Source organism: Macaca nemestrina, chromosome 10, assembly GCF_043159975.1.
Source record: "Macaca nemestrina isolate mMacNem1 chromosome 10, mMacNem.hap1, whole genome shotgun sequence".
Lineage (NCBI taxonomy): Eukaryota > Metazoa > Chordata > Mammalia > Primates > Cercopithecidae > Macaca > Macaca nemestrina.
Window position 1 is genome coordinate 1,160,817 of NC_092134.1, and position 10,205 is coordinate 1,171,021.

At 56.7% G+C, this 10,205-nt stretch overlaps 1 protein-coding gene across 2 annotated transcripts in view; it reads right to left on the reverse strand.

The window, feature by feature from the left end:
* Positions 1-4,800, reverse strand: part of LOC105490544 (unc-51 like autophagy activating kinase 1) — a 29,386-nt gene extending 24,586 nt beyond the window's left edge. For both annotated transcript variants that reach the window (XM_071070772.1, XM_071070771.1), the window contains exons 1-3: positions 4,313-4,800; positions 3,702-3,794; positions 3,577-3,618 (exon numbers count right to left, since the gene is read on the reverse strand). In XM_071070772.1, coding sequence (XP_070926873.1) covers positions 3,577-3,618; positions 3,702-3,794; positions 4,313-4,423 — 246 coding nt within the window. In that variant the 5' untranslated portion in view covers positions 4,424-4,800. The remainder of the gene's footprint in view (positions 1-3,576; positions 3,619-3,701; positions 3,795-4,312) is intronic.
* Between the last annotated feature and the right edge of the window lie 5,405 nt (positions 4,801-10,205).

A 10,205-nucleotide genomic window follows, 5' to 3' on the forward strand; every position in this document is an offset into this window, starting at 1 on the left:
GGGAGTGAGACCCAGTCTCTTTTAAAAAATATATTAAAATAGGCCCGAAGCGGTGGCTCCTGCCTATAATCCCAGCACTTTGGGAGGCTGAGGCGGGCGGATCAGCTGAGGTCAGGAGTTCTAGACCAGCCTGACCAACACAGAGAAACCCTGTCTCTACTAAAAGTACAAAATTAGCCGGGCGTGGTGGCACATGCCTGTAATCCCAGCTACTCGGGAGGCTGAGGCAGGAGAATTGCTTGAACCAGGGAGGTGGAGGTTGTGGTGAGCCGAGATAGTGCCATTGCACTCCAGCCTGGGCAACAAGAGCAAAACTCCATCTCAAAAAGACATATATATAAAATACAGAAATATATTGTGAAGGCTGGGCACGGTGGTTCATGCCTGTAATCCCAGCACTTCGGGAGGCCGAGGCGGGAGAATCGCTTGAACCCAGGAGGCAGAGGTTCCAATAAGTCAAGATCGCGCTATTGCACTCCAGCCTGGGTGACAGATTGAAGCTCCATCTCAAAAAAAAAAAAAAATACATTGTACAAAGGACAAGTGGTATTTCTAACATTCCCATGCTCAGATAGTGAAGCTCATTCATCACCAATGAAAAAGAAAACCGACCAGGCGGGGTGGTTCACTCCTGCAATCCCAGCACTTTGGGAGGCCGAGGCTGGTGGATCATGAGGTCAGAAGTTCGAGACCAGGCTGGCCAACATGGTGAAACCCTGTCTCTACTAAAAATACAAAAATCAGCTGGGTGTGGTGGCACACGCCTGTACTTGGGAGGCTGAGGCAGGGGAATCGCTTGGACCCGGGAGGCGGAGGTTGCAGTGAGGCGAGATCGCGCCACTGCACTCCATTCTGGGTGAAAAGAAGAAAACTCCATCTCAAAAAAAAAAAAAAAAAAAAAATAGCAAAACCATAAGAGACATCATTTTCCACTTCTCACATGAGCCACGATGGAAACCTCTGAGAGCCGCCCTCCTGGCAAGGAGCTAGGGAGACATGTGCTTGGAGTCAGGCTGAGAGACCACTGGCATTGCCTCTCTGGAGGTCAATTTGGCAATAACTACCCAAATTAAAAACCAGCATCCCTCCCACCCAAGGATTCTACTTCTAGGGATCCAGTCACAACCACCCTGATGTACCAGCATCCCAAAATAACCCCATGTCCCACCTACAGGGCCTCGGTGAAATCAGTTATGGAATCTCGGGCAACGGGCACCCCATGGCTGAAAATCACCACGGCGGCCCCAATCAGGACAGCGGCGAGCACCCCCAGAATGGCTCCCCCAGCCCAAGAGCACTCCCTCTCACAGCCCTCACAGCCCGTGCTTTCTGCTTCACAGAGGAAGAAACAGGGCCACAAACTGAAGAAGCTGTGTGTGCACGTGGCAGCCAGGACTGGGCCCCTCATCAGCGTCAGCCGGGCTCTCGACCACTGCGCTTACAGATGGTGACCTCTAACAGAGAGGGGTAAACTTTTCGAGGGATTTTTTTGTTTTGTTTTGTTTTTTTGAGACAGGGTCACACTCTGCTGCCCAGGCTGGAATGCAGTGGCAAGATCACGGCTCACTGCAGCCTCAAACTCCTGGGCTTGATCAATCCCCCCACAACCTTCAGAGTAGCTGAGACATGCCACTATGCCTGGCTAATTTTCTTTCTTTTTTTTTTTTAAAAGAGCAAGTCTTGCTATGTTGCCCAGGCTGGTCTGTCCTGGCCTCCCACAGTGCTAGGGTCACAGGTGTGATCCACTGTGCCCGGCCGAGGGGTAAACTTTCTGATATGGATTGAGCCAGCACAGAACCTTCCCCAGGCTGTACTCTTTCAGAGACAGGGTCTCGCTCAGTCGCCCAGGCTGGATGGAGTGCAGACTATACTCTTAAGTGACAAAATTCACGGTGCAGAGAGGTGGGTGTGGTTGGAAGGACACACATGAACACATCATCTTGTAAGGACAGCTGTCCCCAGTGGCACAGAAACAACTAAGGCAGGTGCCTGAGAGCGGAGGACAGCAGGACTCCATCCAGGGGGCTGGACTCTTACCTTTACCACACTCCCTCCTGTAATGTTTGCGGATTTTCTTTTATCACTCAAATTGTTCATTACCCATTTTTAAAAGCCAATTATTTTTTCCTGGGTTTGGGTGCCTGCCTCAAACATTGCCTTACCGACACAGGGCAACAATCCCCGCACCTGTGGGGCGAGGGCAGGCTGAGCTGCAGCTCCAGCAGAGCCTGGTGCCTGGAGACAGGAGCGCCTGCAGCAGGCCGCTCTAAGTGCTTCCTGAGTAGAGGAAGCCACAGTGTTGCCAACACTGGAGGAAGTGGCAGATGCCCACAACCAGGTGTGTGTGGCCGACTGGGATGGAGCGGGGGCTGGGGATACTGGCCCTGGGTCTGTGGGGGTCATGCAGACAGTCACAGGGCCTGGCCTGGAGATGCCCAGGACTGGACCTGGGGAGCCCTGGAGGGGAGCAGGAGGCAGCATAGCCCAGGGTGGAGGGGGACTCCTCGGAGTCACTGCCTGGCCAGGGACAGCTGCCCACTCCTTGCTGGCTCCCAGCGCCATGACGCATGTCCAGGCTGTGGCCCAGGCAGGAGGCTTCCAAACATGGGGAGGATGAGGAAAGAAGAGGAAGGGAGGGAGGAAAGCAGGGAGAAAAGGGGTGGGAAGAGGGCGGGAAAAGCAGCGGGAGGGGTGGCCCGGTTCCAGGACACAGTGTGCCTGGGTTTCCAGGTACTTGTTGGACCTGGGCCCTCCTCACCCGACACCTTGTGACAAGCTTCGGTCCCCAAGGCCACAGCAAAGCTCTGACAGGCAGAGGGAGGAGGCTACCAAAACACAGCCCGCCAGCCCTTCCCTCAGCCAGGGGCTGGGCCCTGGGCTCAGTAAACAGGTCGCAGAGCCATTAGTCAGCACTTTGGTCGGGCGGATCTCCCGCCTCAGGTTCTTGGTCCCTAGGAGGGCACCCTGGCTCCCACAGCCCCAGCCTGGCCTGCCCTGAGCCCCGGGACATGGGGGCAGCATGAAAGCCAGCTGGTCCCACCGCCTGCATCCTGGGGCCAGCCGGGCCTGAGGTCATCTCCTTGGCCAGCCAGCGGCAGCCGCCTGTGCCCGGGCTCGGCCCTGACTGCCAGGGAGCAGGAGTCTCCGGCGGCCCCTCCCCCGCCCTGTCTGACGCAGAGCAAGGCCGGCCAATGCCGGCCGCAGGAGCAATGTCAACAAACACACGGCCTAGACAGGTGGGCCAGGCCGGCAGTGCTGCCAGGACCTGCCTGGGACGCCGGACTCAGGCAGAGCCCCTAGGACTGACACCCGGCGGGGAAGGGATGCCTGGTCAGGAGAACTCAGCCCTGCCCTCGGGGCGCCCTGCGGCCCAGACACCCCCTCCCCGGTCTCACAGCTGGGGAAGTCACAGCAAGAGCCAGCCCCAGGCCAAGCCTGGACCCAGGGTGGAGTCTCCAGGGGCCCAGTAGACCCCAGCCTGGACAGGCTCAACACCAGTGCTCACCAGGGGATCCAGCACCTGGGGCCACAGTCCCCCATCCCCGTCCCCGGCAGACAGCAGCCCGGAGGCCTTACCTGGAAGTCGTACAGGGCCACGATGTTTTCATGTTTCAGTTCCTAGGACAGAAACCCAAGTTTCTTATCAGTGTGGGGAGGGGCGCTCGCCCTCGCCCACACACCCTCCCCAAGCACTAGCTCACCTTCAGGATTTTGATTTCCTTCCCCAGCAGGGTCTGAGATTTGGCGAGGTTCTTCTTGTTAATGCACTTGACGGCGACCTCCAAATCGTGCTTCTGAAAGCCAAACGTGCAACTTCAGGGCCAGGGCTGCCCCTCGCAGGCCTCCCCCAGACCCCACACCGCACAGGTGGGACCCTGAGATGATCCCGGTTGGGTATCCCGGGACTGGAAGGCCGAGTGGGGAGCCAGGTTGAGGATCGGGCTGGGGGTCCTGGGGTAGGGATCCAGCCTGGAAAGCCAGGCTGTGGGACAGGGCGCGGGGTGTCCCGGGGTAAGGGTTTGGACAGGAAAGTCGCGCTGGGGGTCTCGGAGTGGGGATCTGGGCTGGCAAGCCAGGCAGTGGATCCTGAGGTGGGAGTCGGCCTGGAAAGCCCGGCAGGGGATCTCGGGGCGGGAGTCTGTACTGGATAAGTCGGGCTGGGGGTCGCGGGGTAGGGATCCTGGGGTGGGGGTCGGCATGGAAAGTCGGGCGGGACTCTCGGGCGGCGTGGGGTGGGGGCGTCCCGGGATAGGAGGGAATCTCGGGGCGGGGATGCCGGGGCAGGGGATCCCGGGCCGGACGGGGGCCTCACCTCGCGGTGGCGGCCCTTGAAGACCACCGCGAAGGCGCCGTGGCCGATCAGATCCTTGCGGGAGAACTCGAACTTGCCCACGGTCTCTGTGCCGCCGCGGCCGGGCTCCATGGCGCGGGCGGGCCGGGGGCGCGGGGCCGGGGGTGGCGGGCCGAGGCGCGGGGGACTCAGGCGGAGGCGCGGGCCGGGACCGGCGGGCCGGGGGCGCGGGGCCGGGGGCGCGGGGCCGGGCGAGGGCGCATCTCCGGGGCCGCGCGCCCCATCGGGCAGGCCGGGGCCGGGTCCCAGCCCCGCGGGCCAGGCGGGGTCCGAGGGTCGCGCTTCCACCGGCGCCTGTGCCGCGGCACTCTTCCCGGGCTGCTAATCCGAATCCAGATCCGACTCCGACTCCGACTCTGGCTCCAACTGGGGCCCGGCTCGGCCCCAACGGAGAAACAAAAGAGCCGCGGCGCCCGGGCCTCACAGCCTGAGACGCCCGCGCAGCCGCACTGCGCGCCGGGCCGGGGGGCGGGGATGGGGCGGGGCCTGCGGGACGGGGCCGGACAGGGCGGCGGAGCCGGGCGTGACCAGCCAGCGGGGGGCGGGGAATGGGGCGGGGTGTGGGCGGGGAATGGGGCGGAGTATGGGGCGGGGAACGGGGCGGGGAATGGGGCGGGGCCTGTCGCGCGGGTGGGCGGCTGGGCCAGACCCTCGTGGGGTCGGGTGGGCTGGGAGTGGGTGGGGCCAACAGCGGACCCGTCCGGGTGAGGGCAGAGAGGAGCGCTGACCTGGGAGCGGGCCACGGGGATCCGTGTTGATTCCTTGCTCCACTCCCTGCCACGCCCCTTCCCCGCCCCACTTCTTGTCTGCTTCCCTCCATCCCTTCCCCTCTCTCCGTTCCACTCCCTCCTTTTCCCCCCCCCTCCTTTTCCCCCTCCCTCCTTTTCCCCCTCCCATCACCTGTCTCCCTCCCTGCCCCTACCCTCCGCCCCCTCCCATGCCTTCACCACTGCTCCCCTCCCGCCCCCACTGCCTGTGCTCCTCCCTCCTGTCTCCCCTCCCTGCTCCCCTCCCTCCAGCTCCCTGCTCCCGTTCTACAGGAGAATGGAGAGCAGGCGTGGGAAATGTACCCAAAACGGGGGACTGCGTAGAATTAATTCTTAGAAATAGAATGGCTGCGTTAGAGGTTACGTACTTAAAGTTGCGTTCCATAATGCCAAATTGTAAAAAAAAAAAAAAAAAAAAAAAAAATTCGTAGACCAAAAAGTTGTCACCAAAACCTACGACATAGCCCATAAATCGGCTGGGCAGGAAAGGTTAGCTAGATGGGCTGTGCATCGGTCCTATGGAACAGTGCACAGAGGTAAATATACCTGTGCTCAAGGGTGAGTTCTTCAAAGATTGTAATTAAGTAAAAGCAAAATACGGAACAGGGCACTGTACTGTCCGTTGTTTGTTTTGTTTTTTGAGACGGAGTCTCGCTCTGTCGCCCAGGCTGGAGTGCAGTGGCCGGATCCCAGCTCACTGCAAGCTCCGCCTCCTGGGTTCACGCCATTCTCCTGCCTCAGCCTCCCGAGTAGCTGGGACTACAGGCGCCCGCCACCTTGCCCAGCTAGTTTTTTGTATTTTTTAGTAGAGACGGGGTTTCACCGTGTTAGCCAGGATGGTCTCGATCTCCTGACCTCGTGATCTGCCCGTCTCAGCCTCCCAAAGTGCTGGGATTACAGGCTTGAGCCACCGCGCCCGGCCCTGTCTGTTGTTTTAAGAAAGCCATAGGAGTGGGGTGTGTGTGTGTGTGTGTGTGTGTGTGTGTGTGTGTGAGAAACGCCTGGATGTGTACATGATCGTTCCTAACTATAATGTCCGCTAACTCATCACTTAGCCCAAGCAGTGCTCTTTCCAGCTATTAGTGCATTCATTCAGTGATTCCACGAGGCACTTGCTATTATATCCCTATTTTACCGATGAGAAAATCAAGGCCCAGAAAAGTTAGGGAGTGTGTCCAAACTCACGCTGCCCGCAGCCAAAAGAGCCCGGTGGCTCACTCACAGAAGACACAGTCAACAGCGATTGCGCTGGTGGGAAGACTGGGGAAGACTCAGTGCTGTTCACCGGACACATTGTGTGCTAGTTTGAATGGCTTTCACCACGTGCAACCGCTGCTTTTGCAAATGCATGATTCTAAACAATGCTCACCACCCCAGCCTTCAGCACAGTCCCAAAGGAACAGCCCAGAAGCACACACTTCAGCCAGGACCCTCCATGCTGCCTCCCAGAGCAGCCCAGCAGCTGGACAGCCTGATGCCGACCCTGGGATGGGTCAGCAAGTCCTGGATGCCTTTTACCTGCACTCAGTTCATCCTCCAGGCCCCAGGACACACAGACCCTGCCCCTGGGCTGGGGGCCAGAAGCCACCGAGCTGGAAGGCACAAGAGGTCTCCTGGCCCACGATGTCTGTTTTCCAAATGAAGAGGTTCCCCAGTGCCCTGTGGTCAGCCATAGCATTCACTCACGTCCTGGTTCATCGAGCGAGTGTCTCCTGCACACCGGCCTGCCGGGAGAGCAGACGCTGCGAGGTAAGAGCTGCAGTTGACACAGTGAGAACAAGACCCACCTGCAGGAGCTTCCAGCGCTTAGGGGTGGGGGACAAGAAGAGCAATAATTGTACCATCCGTGGCAAAATTGCAACAGAAAAAATGAGTGAACAGGTGGCTAAGTGCTGAGGTGATCAGGGCACACCGTAAGGGCCGAGATTGCTAGAGATGGCAAAGCCTGTACTCCTGGAAAGACCCAGGGAACCCCAGCCCAGCCCACCCTGGCCTGGAAAGTCAAGCTAAGGGGGTCTTCACCCCAAACGCAAAGAAATACCCAGGAAGAGTTTAGGAGAGGGCGAGATGGCAAGATGGGATTTGCATTTGGAAACCGTTACTAGGCCCACCAAGAGAGGACGTGTTTCTTTTTTGTTTTGTGCGGTCTTATTAAATGTTTTATTCTTTTTATAACTTTTAGGTTCAGTGGTATGTGGGCAGGTTTGTTATACAGGTAAATTAGGGTTCACGGGGTTTGATGAACGGATTATTTCATCACCCAGGTTATAAGCAGAGTGCCCGATAGAGTACCCGATAGGTACTCTGCTTTTTTTTTTATCCTCTCTCAGCCTCCCAAAGTGCTGGGACTGCAGGCGTGAGCCACCACGCCCAACCCATCTTAACCATTTTTAAGTGCACAGTTCAGTGACATTAAGTACAATCACATTGTTGTGGGCCGGCTGTGGTGGCTCACGCCTGTAATCCCAGCACTTTAGGACGTTGAGGCAGGAGAAATTATTTTTTGATCCTCTCTCCCTCCTCCCACCCCCGCACCCTCAAGTGGGACCTGGTGTCTCTTGTTCTCTTCTTTGTGTCTGTACATTTTCAATGTTTACCTCCCACTTATAAGTGAAAACATGTAGTATTTGGTTTTCTGTTACTGTGTTAGTTCGCTTGGGATAACGGCCTCCAGCCCCATCCATGTTGCTGCAGAGGACCTGATCTCATTCTTTTTTATGGCTGTGTAGTATTCCATGGTGTATATGAACCAGTTTCTTTTTTTTTGAGACAGGGTCCCACTCTGTCACCCAGGCTGGAGTGCAGTGGCTTAATCTCTGCTCACTGCAGCTTTGACTGCCTGGGCTTAGGTGATCCTCCTGCCTCAGCCTCCTGAGCAGCTGGGATTACAGGTGCATGCCACCACACCCCACTAATTTTTGTATTTTTTGTAGAGATGAGATCTCACAATGCTGCCCAGGCTGGTCTCAAACTCCTGGGCCCAAGTGATCCTCCTGCTTCGGCCTCCCAAACCGTTGGGATTACAGGCGTGAGCCACTACGCCCGGCGGAGGGCTTATGTCTCTAATCCCAACGCTTTGGGAGGCCAAAGCGGGCTGATCACCTGAGGTCAGGAGTTCGAGACCAGCCTGGCCAACATGGAGAAACCTCGTCCCTACTAAAAATACAAAATTAGCCGGGTGTGGTGGCGCATGCCTGTAATCCCAGCTACTCTGGAGGCTCAGGCAGGAGAATTGCTTGAACCCAGGAGGCAGAGGTTGCAGTGAGCCGAGATCGCGCCATTGCACTCCAGCCTGGGAGACAAGAGTAAAACTCCACCTCAAAAAAAAAAATTAAAAATTAAAAATTAAACAACAGACATAAGCCACCACACCCAGCCTCAGAATGTGTTTGTTTTTGTTTTTCGTTTTGTTATTTTGAGGCGGAGCTTCGCTTTTTTCACCCAGGCTCGAATGCCATGGTGTGATCTCGGCTCACCGCAACCTCCACCTCCCAGGTTCAAGCGATTCTCCTGCCTCACCCTCCCAAGTAGCTGGGATTACAGGCACGTGCCACCACACCCGGCTAATTTTTATATTTTTAGTAGAGATGGGATTTCGCCATGTTGGCCAGGCTGGTCTCGAACTCCTGACCTCATGATCCACTCGTCTCAGCCTCCCAAAGTGCTGGGACTACAGGCGTGAGCCACCACACCCGGCCCATCTTAACCACTTTTAAGTGCACAGTTCAGTGACATTAAATACAATCTCATTGTTGTGGGCCGGCCGTGATGGCTCACTCCTGTAATCCCAGCACTTTGGGAGGACGAGGCAGGAGAATTGCCTGAGCCCAGGAGTTCGAGACCAGCCTGGGCAACATGGTGAAACCCTGTCTCTATAAAAACATTGTTGTATAACTGTCACCACCATCCAGCTCCAGAACTCGTTCCGCTTCCAAAACTGAAACTCGTCCCTGTTGAAGACTCATTCCTCATTCCCCTCCTTCAGCCCCTGGCACCCACTCTTCTACTTTCTGTTTTTTGAAACAGAGTCTTGCTCTGTCACCCAGGCTGGAGTACAGTGGCATGATCTCCGCTCACTGCAACCTCCACCTCCCGGGTTCCGGCGATTCTCCTGCCTCAACCTCCTGAGTAGCTGGAACTACAGGTGTGCGCCATCACACCTGGCTAATTTTTGTATTTTTAGTAGAGATGGGGTTTCGCTATGTTGGCCAGACTGGTCTCAAACTCCTGAGCTCAGGTGATCCGCCCGCTTCGGCCTCCCAAAGTGCTGGGATTACAGGCGTGAGCCATGGAGGAGGGCCCACTCTCCTGCTTTCTGTCTCTGTGGTTCGACTCCTCTAAAAACCTCATATACATAGAATCCTACGGTATTTGTGCTTCTGTGACTGGCTTCTTTCACTGAGTATGATGTTCTCCAGGTTCATCCGTGTTGTAGTGTGGGGCACAGCAATTGATACCCCAAAATAGGGCGCTGCGACACACTGAACTGAAGAAAAGCGCTCACAGTCTCTCCAACCTCCCCCAGCTTCTCCCAAAGTCAAAGCTGCTTTATCGCCTAAGATCCAGACCCACCAAGGAGAGCAATTGTTTATTCCTTCCCCTCCCTGGAGGACCAAGAATGTGGCCACACCTGAACAGAGCCTTTCCCATCAGAGAACCACCTACGAGTTAGCCCTTTCCCTTCAGAGAGAACCATCTGGGGGTTACCGTGGCTTCCCAGACACATTCATTCTCCCGGTGTATCCCCTCAACAGAGCTGCCCTTCTCCCCGCCTCCCATAACCTGCTTTGCTTCTGACCTCCCTGAGGGTGTGGGCAGTCGCTCTGTGATTCTCCCTGGATGCACTCGTTCCATAAACATGCATGCTCCTTCTCACCCGCTTTTTGTGAGTTCATTTTTCCACAGACCTTCCGCGGCTCAGCTGTGGCCCTTACGGTCCCGTGAGATGTGGCCCTTACAGTCCTGTGTGTCAGAATGTCCTTCCTTTTCAAGGCTGGATGATACCCGTTGTGTGGACAGACCACATTCTCTTTCTCCTCTTTCTTTCCCCCTTTTTTTTTTGAGACAGGATGTCACTGTGTAGCCTA